Source organism: Schistocerca gregaria, chromosome 1 (genome assembly GCF_023897955.1).
Source record: "Schistocerca gregaria isolate iqSchGreg1 chromosome 1, iqSchGreg1.2, whole genome shotgun sequence".
Lineage (NCBI taxonomy): Eukaryota > Metazoa > Arthropoda > Insecta > Orthoptera > Acrididae > Schistocerca > Schistocerca gregaria.
Window position 1 is genome coordinate 1105180815 of NC_064920.1, and position 19827 is coordinate 1105200641.

Below are 19827 nucleotides of genomic sequence, written 5' to 3' on the forward strand. Positions count from 1 at the left end.
CGTTTAGGAGGAAACCATGCATACCGCAACTGTGGCTGCATGGTACAGAGCGTATCAGGCTGCACTCTCTGTAACAAAGTGTGATTGAATAAATGACCTCTATCAGGAAACCGTGTATTTCCGGGCATAAGTTCATCAGATCTATTTTTTTCCGTAACCTCTCATCGATAAATCCCTGTAGTTCGTACACGGTGGAAAAAATCACCCTGTATATATTCACTAATCAAATACGTCATAAACAATCCATCACAATTTGAGAAGAATAATGAAGTCCATATTTACAACATTAGATAAAAAACGACCTTTATTACCAAGAAGCGAAGCTGTCAGTGGGTCAGAAACAAAATTTTTGGATCAGTTGCTCAATAACATATAATATGTGACATGTAACAAAACAAGCCTTAAATCTAAGGTAAAACCATTTCTCATAGACAAGCCATTTCGTTCCGTGGACGAGTTTATTTTTAGTAGTTGGTAGTATACGTATTTAAAAAAGTTATTTTTAAAAGTAATTTGTGAATACGATTGAAAGTGTATTTATTAACGTAAACAGCAATCACATATACCCATCCTGTTAACTGGCTCGTTTCACGCCATTTCCCTTAGAGATATCCAAATGCGCTATGGAACAGGTAAATCTGTTGGGCGCTCTGACGAAACTGTCTAGTTGCTGCGTACATAGGAAGTCACCTCAAAACAGGAATTACGTTCTGCTGTAGGGGCTTCTCGTGCTGCCACCGCTTTGTTCTACGCCAGTCTTATTTGGTGAATACAACGCTGAGGGCCAAGTACCAATGGCTGCATCAGCTATCGGTCCTCTGCGGCATATCGCTACAATTTCCTAGCCTTACGACATCTCTCAATACATCAGCATCATCCGCTAAAAGCCTCGTGGATGTTCCGACATTATCGAGCAGGTCATTTACATACTTTCTGTGAAAAGTAATAACCCTGTACGCCCTAAACTACGTTCTGGTCTGAATATTTCTCTCCGTTAAAAATATGCTGTGTTCTGTTTGCTAGGAGCTCTTCAGTCGCACAGCAGGTCTCATATTTCGTGCGCTACAATCTTACTCATTAGGTGGCAGGGCAGAACTGTATAGAAGGTGTTCTGGAAGTCAACGGACACAGCATTACCATGGACACAGGTCTACTAGTGCGTTCTGGTTCTCGTGGACGAACAAAACGACCTGGCTTTATTTAACATGATGATTTCTTGTGCGATCCGCATTGATTCCTACACAGGAGGTTTTCGGTCTCCAGAAATCTCATAATACATGAGCATATAACGTGTTCCAAATCCAAAAACGGATCGACGTCAGCGATAGAGAACTATAGTTTTGGGTGTTGAGGCGTAGCGCCGTATACCGATCCTGCCTTGGAGGCGGTTAAGTGGGAGATGTGTCTCAGAGCTGGATAGTGACAGATGGTGACGCGAGACTGGACGCGCACGTAGTTTATGTATCAGCCGATAGAGGACAATATTGGATAGGGGACTGTGATTTTAGTTTCGATTGTGCCCGCTAGAGTGCACTAAAGTAATAGAATATTTTTCATAAACTGTTCTAGTATTTTATTAAAGTGTTATTATGTCCTTTTGTGTATGTAAAATGTTATAAATGTGTTTTAGCAGTGTGAATGATGCGTGAGTGTGGTTTAAGGTTAATATGAAGATAATTGTATAACGAGTTATGTAGTAGGATTTAATGTGGGAACGTTTCGAAGAAGTATGGATATGGACAAAGGGGAGTTTTGCAGAATAGATTTGTAAAGTAAGTTTATGGTACAGGTAAAGTTAATTCAGGTATGAATGACAATAGTAAATAACTTTATGATAAGCAAAATTTCAGCGCATTAGATAATTATGTCGGTAAAAATTGCAGTCGTTAGGTTTATTATTTTGCAATTGGTTATTGATGAAAAGTGCAGATTGACGCGGGAGAATGTTGTTTTGCTATTGGCTGTTGAGTAAACTGACCAATGGTAAAGCAATATTCTTCGCCTGCCTTTCTCTGCTGGTAGAGAAGACTTAGAGTATTCTAGAGAGGAGTCGGAGCCTAGCCATGAAACAGTTGGGATGTGTGTAGTAGTTCCGATGGAAACGGTAAGTTGCCGGATCTAGCAGTGTTTTATACATTAAAAGTGTGGTAAAGTGACGGCAATTTATTCCGATGGGCGTGTAGAAATTTCGGAATTTTTAAGTGAATTTTGTGACGAGAAAAGACATATATTAGGCGTGGCGTATTAAGCAGGTCGGTGGCTAAAAACTGTGACTGCTTTTGGTACCGACAGACTTAATATTTGGCAAGCATTATCAATCAAAAACAATCAGTATTTTTGTAGCTATTACGTTTTCGGGAAATGCAACACCATAAACTTGCTAACGTGAGTGAAAGGGATTGTGAGTGACTTTGTTAAGACTAGCACGGGCTTGGCCGTGATAATTGTTCACGTAAGTTTCAGAATATATTAATTGAGGACAAAATTTCCAACCTTACATTTCGTGCGAAAGCTTTCTCCGGAAACGTAGATTAGTGACTTTAATTGCAGCCTGGTTCACGTCGAAGTACAGTAGGTTTCGCTCGGCTTCCCTACTGATGATATACTGAGACAATGTTCACAGGTAGGTGCAGGTTCGTCGTAAAGGGACGGAAAGAACCGCGCCGTCGCTGTGTGTGTTCTCAAAAACAGGAATGTCCTGGGCTTTATTCTATTCACTAGCAACGTTTCACTCCTCCAGTGGCCTACTGTAGACTGCTGCTAGAAGGGGAGTAGGGTCTTTCCCATAATGTACCTAGAATCATAGTGGTATCCTATCATTCCAGTGGCTTCCCTCTTGTTGAGCGATTTCAGTGGCTTTTCCATCCCATATTCACCTAATTCCGACATCAAATGTAAAATTAAAAACACCTTCAGCTGCTCTATATTCAGAATCCGAGTAGTTTCGCCTTTTCACTACGCCATCTTCAGGCCCCCTGACCAATATGTAGAAGGAATCTAACCTCATGTGCAGTGGGAAGAGGGGCCAAGTTTAAGTAACTGGTACCTGTAGACTTCCAGTTTCCACAGCACGATTACTTCGTTCGCAAATTTAAGAAAACTCAACAGTCTTCAGTTGATGAACGAAGTGAATGTGTTGTTTAAACTAGAAGTCGACAGGTACCAGTTACTCAAGAGTATTCAATTGAAGAACGAAGGGATCACTCTGTTGAAACTAGAAGTCTATAGATATCAGTTACTTAATGCCGGCTCCTATTTGTACTGCACATGAGCTTGGATTCCTCCTACACGTTGGTCATGAGGGCTGAAGACAGCGCAGTGAAACTGCGGAACTGATCACATTAATAAATTACATTCAAAATACAGTCGGTAGAAGGTGTTTTTAACGTTACATTTTATATTGAGCACCCAAAGTCCCTCAACCACGTTGAACAAAGATTGACTTAGAGACAAATTCGAAATCTATCATTTCGAAGTCCGCAAGACTATTTCAGTATGATGTTGTTCAGTGAATAGTTTTGGAAAAAGGAGTTTAGTAGTTCGACATTCTCTCTATCATCCACCGCATAACATTCGCCATAATTTCATACGTAATGGAACTAAAATTCAGGTCTCGCGGTTCTAGGCGCGCAGTCCGGAACCGTGCGACTGCTACGGTCGCAGGTTCGAATCCTGCCTCGGGCATGGATGTGTGTTATGTCCTTAGGTTAGTTAGGTTTAAGTAGTACTAAGTTCTAGGGGACTAATGACCACAGCAGTTGAGTCCCATAGTGCTCAGAGCCATTTGAACCATTTTTGAACTAAAATTCAAATATACAATCGGACTCACATTTTATTTACAAGTCCTTGTATTTACTTTCGTCCAAATAAGAACAGCGAGAAACTTAACATCAGAATTATGGATCATTAAGTAGACAAAATAACTCATGACGGACGTAGCAAAAGCAGAAGAGCACTCGCAAAAAGGTCACTCCTGGCCAAGATAATTTGCTAACTTCAAACATAAACCTTAATTTCAGGAAGAAATTTCTGAGAATACGCGTTTGGAGCACAGCATTGAGAGCACAGCAGTGAGAAACGGATTGTGGAAAAACCGGAACATACACAGTCGAAGCCTTTGATATGTGTGGCTAGAGAAGAATGTTGAAAATTACGTGCACTGATAAGGTAAGGAATGAGCAGGTTCTACACAGAATCAGTGAGGAAAGGAATGTACGGAAAACACTGACAAGAAGAAGGGAAGGATGATAGGCCACCTGCTAAAATATCAGGGAATAACTTCGGTGGTACTAGCGGGAACTGTAAAGGGTAGAGACTGTAGAGGAAGACAGAGATTGGAATACATCTAGCAAATAATTGAAGATGTATGTTGCAAGTGCTACTCTGAGGTGAAGAGGTTGGCACAGGAGAGGAATTCGTGGCGCGCTGCTTCGAACCAGTGCCTTCTTTTACCACGTCTTTAGAAAACTTTTTTGGATGGATGCATTTTGTATGAATTTCCTGTATCTTCATCGTCACTTTGGAGGAAAACGTTTTCTCGTTAGAGAGAAGCCCCTTTCTCTTCTGAACATAGAATTAAAATAAATTAGGAGCACCTGGAATGGTTTTAAAGAATTATAGAGTATATATTTATAGACGTGGCTAAACTTGTCTGAGACGAGAATGGTTTGGTAGGTATAAGATACTGGATATTCGCAGATCCGTGTGATGTTGCTGCAGATGTAGAGTTTTCAAGGAACGTCAGAGACAATAATGTTGTCTTACTAGTGTTTAACAGTGTTGTTCTACTCATGTCTTTTCGATTTTCTCGTATGTGCATCATGGAAGTGTTAAATAAAAATCCCTCTTTCCAAGGGCGCAGGGATGCCTTTCTGACAGAGCAGAATACAGCACCAACTCCAGTAATGAAAACTGCTATCTTACAGCATCGTTCGGGGTCCAAGTTGAGCTGTTAGTCACCCTTACAAATGGCAAGGTAAGTGGCAGTAATCGCATTAAGGTAGCAGCGTAGCATTGTCAGTGTGGCCATACGTAGTAAACGTCTGTGGATCCAAACGAACATCTGATTTAAGTACAGTTTCGGTTACTGTATGTATAAACATTTGCATGAAATATTTCGCATTGTACAGGGTGAACCAAAAATCCATCGAAGGACTATCAGAGGTGATAGTATGGACCAAATCAAGAAAAAATGTCTTGTAAACGTGGGCCCTAAAACGCATAACTTAAGAATTATGAGCAACTGTTCGTCTTCACAACTATGAAACATTTCTGTTCTACTGTAGACGTCCTCACAGATCTTAAGGTTTGTAGTTTCGAGCCCATGTTTACCAGATATTCTTTCTTGTTTTGGTCCATACCATCTTCTCCCAAAACACTGCAAGTAAAGATCATGCAGTAGAATTGATGTGTTTCACTGTGTCGAAGATAAACAAAAAAAGTGACCGTTTTATAGGCATTTTCTTGGTTTGGTCGGTCGGTCCTATCATCTCTGGAAACTCGTCGGCGGAGTTCTGATTCACCGCCCTGTATAATAGGACAACGCATCTCCCTTAGCGCTGTCCACCTACAAACATATCCGTGTGAAGTTACAGCTACTTCTCTTCTGCAATGTTGTGACGTACTCTTGTTTTTTTCTGTAGTTCCAACACATACGACGTGCTAGCTGGTACCAACATCGTGACCGAGGGGGGCACCAAACACAATGTGACAGACATCATTTCTCATCAGGATTACGACCCCAGTGATTCCTGGACCAACGACATCGCCGTGCTCAAGGTTAGTATTACAACTATACTGAAATGTGGATTTATAATGGAAAGAACTCAATAATATTTGACAACATTTAAACTGTACAGCTTCATAGACTCAGTACACAAATGAGATGGAGAAGAATCGAGCCTAAGAAGACGATTGCGGCCCTCCACTGGAGACAAACAACGAAAGAATAGTGACAGCGTTACGCAAGTCAGGAAAGGCGTAGAAGACTGTCACGAAAAACGCTGAAAGCGTACCAAAATATTGATGTTAATAGTAATAACATACCCATTACTATAATTTTCCTTGCAAAAATCTCAGTTCATGTGTTCAGAACTCGACATCGAAAAACTGTCCACAAAGTATGATCAATTCGAGAGACTCACGAATGTCAAGCACCTAGCCGAGATCCTTAAAGGGAGAAAATAACACACATACAGAAACTCAAGAGGACCTACAGCCCGCTCCACACATTGACCAAGAATGTTGTTTATCCGTTCGTATGGTTTGCAAAGGATGATTCATCCAGTTAGGTTCTCTCCTTACTATTTTTTATTTTTTAGTGCGGGATGTTAACCGAACACACCGCGGAGACTAAACGTGTGGATTTTCGGCAATTTAATGTTAAAGAAAAGGTACACATCACTACCATTGTAAATATTGCTTTGATATGTTACAGAAACGAGTCAAGCGAGCTAAATTGAGGTTATTATTAAAGACTGCTGGCTAGTTTTCTCCTTAACCAGCGATGTAGATGCATCACGTAATTTTATTCCTATCACATACGCCTGCGATATTACTGCGTCGAACGGCAACAATATTGCAACTGTCATTAAAATACCTCACCAACAACCGCTATTTTTCTTTACCTCTCTGCAGGAGCAGATTTTTTTTCCTCACTCTGCCTGGCAAAGCACATATAACGAATTTTCTGTAGAGGTTGATATTGATGTTTCAATAAAAATGATTTTGCTACTAGAACTGTAAATTACGTTGGAAGATTCTTTAGAATCATCGAATACATTGGGCGATTCCTTACCAGCGATTAATTTTTTTATCAATCGCCACCGTGCATTTCATTAATAAACATTTCGTAAGTATGAAGTCACGTTCTTGGATATCAACCCTTTTATTTTTAATGTTTCTGTTTTCTTTTAAATTAAACCACTTTACAATGGGCAAATTTAATTTAGTTCTTAAATATTTAACTCTCCATAGGCCGGTAATTTGTTTACTATTGAAATGTCCAGAAGGGTAACAACCGACTCACGTTGCTAAGGAAGTAAGTGATAAAAATGTTCATCGTTGCTAGCTACTTATTATAAATTCAACTTCGCTACTTTGAATAAAAAACACATTTATTGCTTGTTTCAGTTACATTTGTGATCTAGCTCACTGTTGGATAAAATACTTCTTTTTCCGCTTCTACCTACTAACTTCGCTATGTAGGTGTCCTACAAAATAGTATAACAAAAATGACCTCTAATCGAAGGTGTAACTTTTGCCCTATCAAAAGAAATATACTTTTCCCGTTCAGGTAGGATCTTCTACTTAAATCTCACGTCAAAACTACACAACATGAGCTGATCAGCTCAGATGATACACACTAGGTGACTAACTCTGCTGTTCACAATAAAGTGCCTGGCAGAGGGTTCAATGAACCACCTTCAAGCTGTCTCTCTACCGTTCCACTCTTGAACGGCGCGAGGGGAAAACGAGTACTTAATTTTTTCTGTGTGAGCCCTGATTTCTCTTATTTTATCCTGATAATCATTTCTCCCTATGTAGGTGGGTGCCAACAGAATGTTTTTGCAAACGGAGGAGAAAACTGGTGATTAAAATTTCATGAAAAGAGTCCGTCGCAAAGAAAAACGCCTTTGTTTTAATGATTGCTAGTCCAATTCACGTATCATGTCTGTGACACTATCTCCCCTACCTCACGATGGTACAAAACGAGCCGCCTTTCTTTGTACTTTTCGATGTCATCGTCAGTCGCATCTGATGCGCACCGCTCAGCAATACTCCACAATAGGGAGGACAAGTGTAGTGTAAACAGTCTCTATAGTAGATCTGTTGCACCTTCTAAGAGTTCTGCCAACAAATCGCAGTCTTTGGTTTGCTCTGCCCACAACACTACCTATGTGATCATTCCAATTTTGTTTATTTGTAATTGTAATCCCTAAGTATTTAGTTGAATTTACAGCCTTCAGATTTGTGTGACTTATCGCGTAATCGAAATTTAGTCGATTTCTTTTAGTACTCATGTGAATAATTCACACTTTTCTTTATTCAGGGTCAACTGTCACTTTTCGCACCATACAGATATCTTATCTAAATCATTTTGAAAGTTGTTTGGTCATCTGACGACTTTACAAGTCAGTAAATGACAGCATCATCTGCAAACAATCTAAGACAGCTACTCAGATTGTCTCCTATGTTGTTAATATAGATCAGGGCCTATAACACTTCGTTGGGGAACGCCGGAAATTACTTGTGTTTTACTCAATGATTTTCCGTTTATTACTACGAACTGTGACATTTCTGACAGGAAATCACGAATCCAGTCGCACAACTGAGGCGACCCTCCGTACGAACGCAGTTTGGTTTGAAGACGCTTGCGAGGAACGGTGTCGAAAGCCTTCTGGAAATCTAAAAATATGGAATCATTTTTGACATCCCCTGTCAATAGCACTTATTACTTAACGAGTATAAAGAGCTAGTTGTGTTTCACCGAACGATATTTTCTGAAACCGTGCTGACTGTGTGTCAATAAATCGTTTTCTTCAAAGTACTTTATAATGTTAGAATACAGTATATGTTCCAAAACCCTACTGCAAATCGACATTAGTGATATGGGCCTGTAATTCTACGGATTACTCTTAATGCCCGTTTCGGTTATTGGTGTGACTTTTTCAGTCATTAGGTACGGATCTTTCAATGAGCGAGCGGTTGTATATAATTGCTAAATATGGGGCTATTGAAGAGCATAATCTGAGAGGAACCTGACTGGTATAGAATCTGGACCGGGGGCCTTGGCTTTATTAAGTGATTTAAACTTATTTGCAATACCGAGGATATCTACTTGTATATTTCTCATCTTGGCAGTTGTTCTTGATTGGAATTCAGGAATATTTGCTCCGTCTTCTTTGGTGAAGGATTTTCGGAAAACTGTGATTAATAACTCTGATTTAATGGCACTGTCATCAATGACTTCATCGTTGTTATCGAATGGTTCAAATGGCTCTGAGCACTATGGGACTTAACTTCTGAGGTCATCAGTCCCCTAGAACTTAGAACTACTTAAACCTAACTAACCTAAGGACATCACACACACCCATGCCCGAGGCAGGATTCGAACCTGCGACCGTAGTGGTCGCACGGTTCCAGGCTGTAGTGCCTAGAACCTCTCGGCCACCTCGACCGGCTGTCATCGCACAGTGAAGGTATTGATTGCGTCTTGCCACTGGTGTGCTTCATGTATGACCAGAATCTCTTTGAGTTTTCTGACAGATTTCGAGATAGAAGTTAGTTGTGGAAAGTATTAAAAGCATCTCGCATTGAAGTAAGCGCTATATGTCGAACTTCTGCAAAACGTTGACGGTCTTGGAGATTTTGCGTTCTTTTAAATTTGGCATGCTTTTTTTCGCTGCTTCTGAAACAGTGAACTGACCCGATTTGTGTACCATGGGAGACCACTTATTAACTTACGTGGTGTATATCTCTCAATTGCTGTCGACACTATCTCTTTGAAATCATTCCCCAACTTTTCTACGCTTACATGACTAGATAGGAAAGAGTGAAAACTGTCTCTTAAAACGGTGTTAATAGCATTTTATCGGCTTTTTTAAAAATAGATATACTCTGCGTTTCTTCTTGATGGTTGTAGGTTTTACAGTATTCCGCCTAGCAGCAACTGCCTTGTGGCCGCTAATCCCTGTATTCGTCGCGATACTCCCTATTTGTCCAGAAGTATTTGTTCCTAAGAGGTCAAGTATGCTTTCGCAACCATTGACGCTTCGAGTGGGCTCATGAACTAATTGTTCAAAATAATTTTCTGAGAACTTGGGACCGATGAAGTGTTTTAGATTGCCGTACGATATCATAAAATGCTTCGCTTGTGAAACTATTCACTGAAAATACATATTCTCCTGACGTTAGTCAATAGGTAACTCTCTGTACTCTAAATCGGCCCTAGATGGTAAAAAATATTCTGCATTATTGTTGAAGTTCACTGTATACTGCTCAGTAACAGTCTCAGTTATATTCTCAATAATATTGTGCAATAACACTGTGGTTGGGAATGGTGGGCAATAAAGACGTTACTGCTGTGACAATTGCTCTACTTTGTTGCCTACAGAAAAACCGGTAGATGCAATTTTTGTGTGCTGATGTGAACAAAAACGAACCCCCATACCAAGCGAACATCACACAAGGGTGTTTAGGTTCACAGTCCAGAAAAAATCGGAAATTATAGATCGTTATTTAATTAGTTAGTCACTGAAAAGCGGTAATAAAATTGTCTAATGATATCTCTTTAGTTTCATTTTAATGCTCCTAGTTCACCAGAAATTAATGTAAACAGATGACAGATAAATTTAGTATGACTATCAAAAACATTGAATATTGTAAAATGTCTGAGACAGAAAGCAGGTTATGGATGCGCCAACACTGTGCAGACTTCGTAATACGTGGTATCGTGGGGAGTTGCGTACCCAGGTTTAATATTTTTAACTGTAAAATTGTTTGCTGCTAGCAATGTTAAAACTATTTAGTCTATCAAATCGGGACATTCATAGGTTATAATCCACTCAAGCGCCAAAGAAACTGGTATAGGCATACATATCAAATACAGAGATATCTAAACAGGAAAAATACGGCGCTGCGCTCGGCAAAGCCTATATAAGACAAGTCTCTAGCGCAGTTGTTAAAACGGTTACTGCTGCAAGAGTGGCACGTTATCAAGATTTAAAGTGAGTTTCAACGTAGTGATCTAGCCGGTGCAATAGCGATGGGACACACCACCTCCAATCTAGCGATGATATGGATATTTCTCCGTACGACAATTTCACGGGTGTACTGTGAATATCAGAATTCCGCTAAAACAGAAAATCTCTGACATCGCTGTTGCCGGGAAAAGATCCTGCAAGAACGGGACCAATGACGGCTGTAAAGAATTGTTCAACGTGATGGAAGTGCAGCCCTTCTGCAAATTGTGGCAGATTTCAATGCAGGGACATCAACAAGTGCCGGCGCCCGAATCATTCAAAGAAACATAATCGATATGGGCTTTCAGATCCGAAGGTCCACTCATATACTGTTGATGACGGCACGACACAAAGTTTTACGACTCCCCTGGGCCCGTCGACACCGACATTGGACTGTTGATGACTGGAAAAAAGTTGCCTGTTCGGACGATTCTAGTTTCAAATTGTATCTAGCGGGTGGACATACACGGGTATGGAGACAACCCCATGAATCAATGGACACTGCATGTCGACAGGGGCTGTTCAAGCTGGTGGAGGCTCTGTAATGGTGTGGGGCGTGTACTGTTGGAATAATATGGGACCCCTGATACGTCTAGATACGACTCTGAGAGGTGACACTTACCTAAGCATCCTGCCTGATAACCTGCATCCATTCATGTCCATTGTGCATTCCCACGGACATGAGTAACTCCATCAGGACACTGAGACTCCCTACACGTTCAGAATTGCTGCAGAATAGCTCCAGGAACAGTCTTCGAAGTTTAAACACTTCCGCTGACCACCAAACTCTCCAGACATGAACATTATTGATCATATCTGGGATGGCTTGCAACATGCCGTTCAGAAGATATCTCCACTCCCTCGTACTCTTACGGATTTATGGACAGCCCTGCAGGATTCATGGTGTCAGTTCCCTCCAGCACTACTTCAAACATTACTCGAGTCCTTGCCACGTCGTGTTCCGGCACTTCGGCGTGCTCGCGGGGCCCTACACGATGTTAGGCAGGTGTACCAGTTTCTTTGGCTCTTCAGTGTATAAACACGTATATTTCATTTGTCACCTCCTTTGAGTTTGTAGTGGACTAGCTCCACATACTATTAATTTGTTAAGGAATTAGCATTAATGAAAGTTATTAACATGGCTGTAACTTGAGTAGTTTTCTGCGTACAAAAATGTTTTAAGGGGTGATAGATTCGTCTCATCTCTGTTAGCTGGCTTTGGTATCATTTTAGCCTTACTAGATGGTGTATTGCTAAATGTCACAGGTTTTTATTCCAGTGGGTATTATCGCAATTGTCCACCTCAGTAGCTGTGTTGTCAGTGCGATTAACTGTCATGTAGTGCACCAGGGTTCGATTGCCGGTAGGGATTTTTTCTTGGTGGTAGTACGAGTTGTACTCAGCTTCGTGAGGCTAATAGGGGAGGTAATCCACCAAATAGTAGCGCTTCCAAAATAAAGAAAGCCAACAGCGACCGGGGGAGCTGTGTTCTGACAACATTCCCCTTTATACCGCATCTGATGATGCCATTGCCAGAGGATGACACGGGGGTCAGTCGGATTAGATCGGGCTCGATTGAACAGTGTATCAAGGCATTATCATAATGTCCCCTTATGGTGAGTAACATGGGCGGTGAGCGTATTTCTGCCGAACTGGAAAAGTAATTCCGCTACTCAAACGCATGTCACTGATATGTTAGTGATTCAGAGTTGTTATTTATCGAGGATTTCTGCAGTCTCTGTCCGTATGGGTGGTCTCACGGTAATCGACCACAAGCGATTACTTACACTGCCTGCAATCTACAGTACAACAGGAAAACTACTAGGTTCTTCCTCTACAATTTTTACCTGTTCTCCACACGTGTTTTCATTACCAAACTGATTATTCCTTGATACTTCACGATGCACTGTGCCATCCGATCCTTTCTTTTAGTCAAATTCAGCCATTAATTTTCTTCTCAACTCGATTCCGTATCTCCTCATAAGTTACGCGCTCTACCCGTCTAGTTTTCAACATTCTTCTGTAGCACCACATGTCAAAACCTTCTGTTCTCCTCTTGACTGTACTGCTACTGGCCAAGTTTCGGTTTCATGTAGGGCTATACTCTAGACAAATACTTCGTGAAAAGCCGTCTCATCTCTTAAGTTTATTAGATATTAAGAACACTTTTATTTTCCAGGAACCCTGTCATTGCTAGTCTCCCTATTCCAGCCACCATTAGTTATTTTCCTGTCAAAATTGCAAAAATGGTTCAAATGGCGCTGAGAACTATGCGACTTAACTTCTGAGGTCATCAGTCGCCTAGAACATAGAACTAATTAGACCTAACTAACCTAAGGACACCACACACATCCATGCCCGAGGCAGGATTCGAACCTGCGACCGTAGTAGTCGCGCGGTTCCGGATTGAAGCGCCTAGAACCGCTAGGCCACAACGGCCGGCGTGGGTGCTGGTTCCCAAGTCTCTACATCCGCTGAAGTCATTAGAAGGGAACCCCTGCGTCCGTCATCATCGTCTGCTTTAATTAGATTACATACCATTTTCTATGTTTACAAAATAACTTTATAAATAACATGGTATGTTCATATTCCTGCAGGTGTCACCAGCTTTTGCAATTGATGGCATCACAGTAGCGCCAATAAAGCTGCCGGAACAGGGGGAGCAGGTTCCAGATGGCGCCAATATCACCGTCATTGGCTGGGGAGATCTCTGGGTAAGAAACGGCTGCCGAATTTCTAATATCTGCAGTCAACGTCTCCTAAAAGCCACCACTTTTAACGCCTGTATTCCCACTAATTGGGTGTGACTCTGCAGCTTAGACAGCGGTATTCTTCTTGCAAACTGTAGATGCAGGTGATCAGGTAGTAAGTGCCTTCCTAGATCTATAAAGATTGTTCGACGTTGTACATTCTCGGCTAATAACCAAGATACAATCGCTCTGAGTTCTTCTTAGATACGGTTTTGGTTCGAGATATGTTTGACTAATAGAAGTCAGTGATACCAGATTCTCTACTGATGATAATGTTGTAATTAATCAACAGTAGGAAAGTGCAGAGAGGTTGGAACAGAATGTCCATACGGTGTAACTAATCACATATCTAATTAAATGCAGATGAACATAAGATACTGATCGTAAGAAAGGAAAGCAAATTAATGGTATTCGATTACAAGATTAGTGATGGACTTCTGGAGTTCATCACATCATTTACATATTTATGGCTAAGAGCAAGAAGCATTATGAAATGGGAGGATCACGAGAAACCAATAGCAGCACAGGTGACTGGGATGCAGATGCCTTGGAGATGGATCCAATGTAGACTGCTGCTGCAGTGTCTGCAGTCCTTATCAAGCAGGCTTGGCGACAGGGTTCGGTTTACGTCTGAAGCGTGTGGCTACAACTGTATCAGCTTGGTGTAGACTATGCGAAAGTGTACCAGAGTTACCTGGGGAACGTATTGGAAATATTTCAGAAGTAAAGCAACGAAATCCGAAAACTGCTGCTGCACGACTTTGGACAACCAGTATTCGAGGAAGACTGTCCAATCATTTTGCTGTCACTTTCCTACATCTCGCGCAGGGACCTGATAATGAGAGAGTCCTTTTCCAGACGCTCTGAGCGAATGAAGTAGGATAGAAAAACACTCATATTAGCAAAAAGCAATGTCAGGAACTCATGATACTATGGTTCGAGAAGTATGTACACTGATGGAAAGAGCTCGCAATTCCAAATTGTAATTAATGTAGGAGAATGAAGTTTTGCAGCTCCATTTGTCTAGGCGACATATTCAAACTATTACCTTTACATATTTATGGCAAAGAGTAAGAAGCATTATGAAATGGGAGGATCACGAGAAACCAATAGCAGCACAGGCGACTGGGATGCAGATGACTTGGAGATGGATCCAATGTAGACTGCTGCTGCAGTGTCTGCAGTCCTTATCAAGCAGGCTTGGCGACAGGGTTCGGTTTACGTCTGAAGCGTGTGGCTACAACTGTATCAGCTTGGTGTAGACTATGCGAAAGTGTACCAGAGTTACCTGGGGAACGTATTGGAAATATTTCAGAAGTAAAGCAACGAAATCCGAAAACTGCTGCTGCACGACTTTGGACAACCAGTATTCGAGGAAGACTGTCCAATCATTTTGCTGTCACTTTCCTACATCTCGCGCAGGGACCTGATAATGAGAGAGTCCTTTTCCAGATGCTCTGAGCGAATGAAGTAGGATAGAAAAACACTCATATTAGCAAAAAGCAATGTCAGGAACTCATGATACTATGGTTCGAGAAGTATGTACACTGATGGAAAGAGCTCGCAATTCCAAATTGTAATTAATGTAGGAGAATGAAGTTTTGCAGCTCCATTTGTCTAGGCGACATATTCAAACTATTACCTTTGAAAGATCACATATTAATGTAAGCACTAAATACCCAACTGCAAGTGAGAAAATATGGCAAACTAATAACCGGTGTAACCGCCAGAATTTTGAATGCAAGCATGCAAACATGCATGCATTGTGTCGTACAGGTTCAAATGGTTCAAATGGCTCTGAGAAGTATGGGACTCAACTGCTGTGGTCATTAGTCCCCTAGAACTTAGAGCTACTTAAACCTAACTAACCTAAGGACATCACACACATCCATGCCCGAGGCAGGATTCGAACCTGCGACCGTAGCAGTCGCATGGTGTCGTACAGGTGCCGGATGTCAGTTTGCGGGTTGAAGCTCTATGCCTTTTGTACTTGGTCAGTCAACACAAGAACGTTTAATTCTGTTTGTGTGTGACGCTGGAGTTTTCGTCCGATGATATCCCATATATACTCGTTTGGAAAAAATGGTTCAAATGGCTCTGAGCACTATGGGACTTAACATCTGAGGTCATCAGTCCCCTAGAACTTAGAACTACTTAAACCTAACTAATCTACGGACATCGCACACACCCATGCCCGAGGCAGGATTCGAACCTGCGACTGTAGCGGTCAAGCGGTTCCAGACTGAAGCGCCTAGAACCACATGACCACACCGGCCAGCATATGCTGGTTTTGAGACTAATCTGCTGCTTGAGCAGGACAAGGCAACATGTTGACGTTCTGTAGAGCATTTTTGGCTACAAAAGCGGTATATGGGCGAGAGTTATCCTGTTGGAAAACGCCTTCTGGAATACTACTAATAAATGGCAGCACAACACCTCTAATCACCAGATTATGTGCAAATTTGCTGTTAGGGTGCGTGGGATAATCACGAGAATCCTGCTGCCATACGAAATCGCACCCCAGACCATAACTTCAGGTGCAAGTCCAGTGTGTCTAGTACACACACAGGTTGGCTGCAGTCCCTCAACTGACCTCCTCTTAACCAACACAGGGCACCGAGGCAGAACTGGTGTTCGCCAGAACATACAGCACACCTCCACACAGCCGTCCATTGAGTTCTCACTTGACACTACTGAAGTCAAAAATGGCGTTAGTTTTGTGTCAGTGGAATGCACACTACAGGGCATTTCGCTCAGAGCTATCCTTAAAGTAACCCCTTGTAAGATGTCGTGGTCTCCTGACCTTCATTGCTTACATATTCCGTCTGCGGAGTCAGATTTCTCACATCAAGACACTTCATTCGAACCCAAACTCTATATGATAAAGTAAATGTTGTATGAATTCATGTAAACGATATGCAAATAACTAGTAAATCGCAAATGCGCACCGAGATTGAAATACTCGAGGCTGGAGTGCACACACACATTCCAGATACGATGGTCACCGGAGCTTTTAGTTTGGTAAAGCCAGACCGCACGCCGGGAGGCCGGTCCCTTCAGAGGACGAGTCAAGTCAACCTGTCTACATCGGCCGGCTGCTGCCCATGGAGCGGACAGCATTTGCGCGAGTGAATGGAAGAACGACCCCGTGTTCGGCTTAAAAGCAAATTCCGCTACATTGTGTGGGAGCGCCCAGCCTACGCATTCTTTACAAACATAGCACGCAGTTTCAGAGGTTTTCACAGGGAGACAGCAAATTGCCAAGTGCTGATGGTAAAGATTGTGGCCTTAAACGAAACGTCATTCTCCCGTTTTAGAAGAGCAATGCTGATTGACAGTGCTGAAGGAGTAATGGAAGAGACTGAAAGATAAACCCCTTCACTTCCGTTGTCGCTCTTTTAGCGAGAACATGTAACGAGAGCGTGTGCGCTCGTACGTGTACTCAAAGAGCGAGGAACTAGTCTCTCCTCAGTACTTCACTGGGTGAGCGCCTCTGTCGAGAGCCAATCGGAGTGCAACTCTATATTGAGTCTTTGCGATAAATTGTTGTTCATTGTGTTGGCCGCCACACTTATTGTGCTGTGTGAACGGACAGAGTTATAGTTAAACGCCTGCGAGCGAATTTTTGAGTGGCGTCGCGGTGGACTGCTTATCTGATCAGTGGACCACGCCAATAGACTAGAGGCGAATAGGAGTCCTTGACTTCGTCAAGGCGTAGGGAGAGTTTGATTGGCGAAGGTCAACGAGAGCTATCTTATTTGTCAGCAGTAAGCGGTGCAGACAGCAGTCATCGCAGCTTACGGTATTGTGTGCTACAGCTCTTGCGAGCCCCATATTTCCTCCACAACAGTACACTTCACTGCATTTCACACGCGGCAGCCTCAACCGTACCTAGCAACATTTTAACGTTTAATTATTCAAGTTGAGTAGTCGCGGCTCTCAGCCATTCTGCCAAGTCAATAACGATCTTAAACTTTGTACAGAAATTTCATTAGCGAATCCTGTCCTTCAGAGGTAACTTCACTTTCCGAAAATAACCCGAAAATAACTTGTTCAGTTCATAACTAAAAGTGCCATTGTGATTTCTCAGAATTTTTGCGAAATAAATAATAATTTTCCTTAGTTTCATGTTTTTCTTGCACTAACTAGCACTACAGCAGTACCTAAGTATCCCACTAGTTACGTAAGAAATTTTGTGAATTTTTGTGCCATTTCCTTACAGTGGAGCAGGCCGCGATGGCCGAGTGGTTCTAGGCGATTCAGTTCGGAACCGCATGAATGCTACGGTCGCAAGTTCGAATCCTGCCTCGAGCATGGATGTGTGTGATAACCTAAGGTTTAAGTAGTTGTAAGTTCTAGGGGACTGATGACCTCAGATGTTAAGTCCCATAGTGCTCAGAGCCTTACAGCGGATTTCTCTTTAGAACGTTAGGAGCGTCTGTCTGACTTCTGTAGTAGTGTGGAAATTGCATCTTGCAGGAGCCACAGGGTAAAGGGTACATCTCAGATTAAACCATTGCACAGAATGACATAATAGCACACACACGCTCACACTATGTGTAACAGTTCCTCGTGTCACTTTGGTGCCAACTGCTGCTCAAATTGCTACTTCAGATGCAGTACGTTGCGCCGAAGCCATACGCCGAACACGACAATCTTCCCTCTCCTTATCACCATGTTACTGTCCGGAGCGCGGTCTTTTTGCGACCGTACATTCTCGTGGCCATCACTACCAGCCATCATTCACAGTGGCTACACCTGCAATATCGCAGAAGGAATATCCAGCCTCGAAGCCCTGATAAAAGACTTATTTCAGACTCATTGCGGTGTTGATAAGGGTGTATTTGTCGCCTTAAAGCCATTCTTGGCTAGCACCACGTCCAATCTCAAAGGTAAGTAGCGCTAACGACCGTTACAACGTGTATTTGAAGGGAAGCGTCCTCATACACAACTGGCGCGGAATTTGAATAGAGATCATCTTCCAGATGTACACTCCTGGCCATTAAAATTGCTACACCAAGAAGAAATGCAGATGATAAACGGGTATTCATTGGACAAATATATTACACTAGAACGGACATATGATTACATTTTCACTCAATTTGGGTGCATAGATCCTGAGAAATCAGTACCCTGAACAACCACCTCTGGCCGTAATAACGGCCTTTATACGTCTGGGCATTGTCAAACACAGCTTGGATGGCGTGTACAGGTACAGCTGCCCTTGCAGCTTCAACACGATACCACAGTTCATCAAGAGTAGTGACTGGCGAATTGTGATGAGCCAGTTACTCGGCCACCATTGACCAGACGATTTCAATTGATGAGAGATCTGGAGAATGTGCTGGCCAGGGCAGCAGTCGAACATTTCCTGTATTCAGAAAGGCCCGTACAGGACCTGCAACATTCGGTCGTTCATTATCCTGCTGAAATATAGCGTTTCGCAGGGATCGAATGAAGGGCAGGGCCACGGGTCGTAACACATCTGAAATGTAACGCCCATTGTTCAAAGTGCCGTCAATGTGAACAGGAGGTAACCAAGACGTGTAAACAATGGCACCCCGTACCATCACGCCGGGTGATACTCCAGTATGGCGATGACGAATACACGCTTCCAATGTGAGTTCACCGCGATGTCGCCAAACACGGATACGACGGTCATGATGCTGTAAACAGAACCTGGATTCATTCGAAAAAAATGACGTTTTGCCATTCGTCCACCCAGGTTCGTCGTTGAGTACACCATCGCAGGCGCTCCTGTCTGTGATGCAGCGTGATGCACGGTCTATGAGTTGATAGTCCCTCCTGCTGCAAACGTCGTCGAACTGTTCTTGCAGCTGGTTGTTGTTTTGCAGACATCCCCATGTGTTGACTTAGGGATCGAGACGTGGCTGCACGATCCGTTACAGCCATGCGGAGAAGATGCTTGTCATCTCGAGTGCTAGTGATACGAGGCCGTTGGGATCCAGCACGGCGTTCCGTATTACCTTCCCAAATCCACCGAGTCGATGTTCTGCTAACAGTCATTGGATCTCGACCAAAGCGAGCAGCAATGTCGCGATACGATAAATCGCAATCGCGATAGTCTACAATCCGACCTTTATCAAAGTCGGAAACGTGACGGTACGCATTTCTCCTCCTTACATGAGGCATCACAACAACGTTTCACTTGGCAACGCCGGTCAACTGCTGTTTGTGTCTGAGAAGTCGGTTGGAAACTTTCCTCATGGCAGCACGTTGTAGGTGTCACCACCGGCACCAACCTTGTGTGAATGCTCTGAAAAGCTAATCATTTGCATATCACAGCATCTTCTTCCTGTCGGTTAAATTTCGCG

The 19827-nt window shown here is 42.5% G+C and overlaps 1 protein-coding gene across 1 annotated transcript in view; it reads left to right on the forward strand.

Annotated features, from left to right (window-relative positions):
• The window catches only part of LOC126282825 (trypsin delta-like), a 53998-nt gene that overhangs the window by 19086 nt on the left and 15085 nt on the right, over positions 1-19827 (forward strand). Inside the window, exons 4-5 of the mRNA XM_049982224.1 lie at positions 5643-5778; positions 13340-13456. Of these exons, the coding sequence (XP_049838181.1) occupies positions 5643-5778; positions 13340-13456 (253 nt within the window). The remainder of the gene's footprint in view (positions 1-5642; positions 5779-13339; positions 13457-19827) is intronic.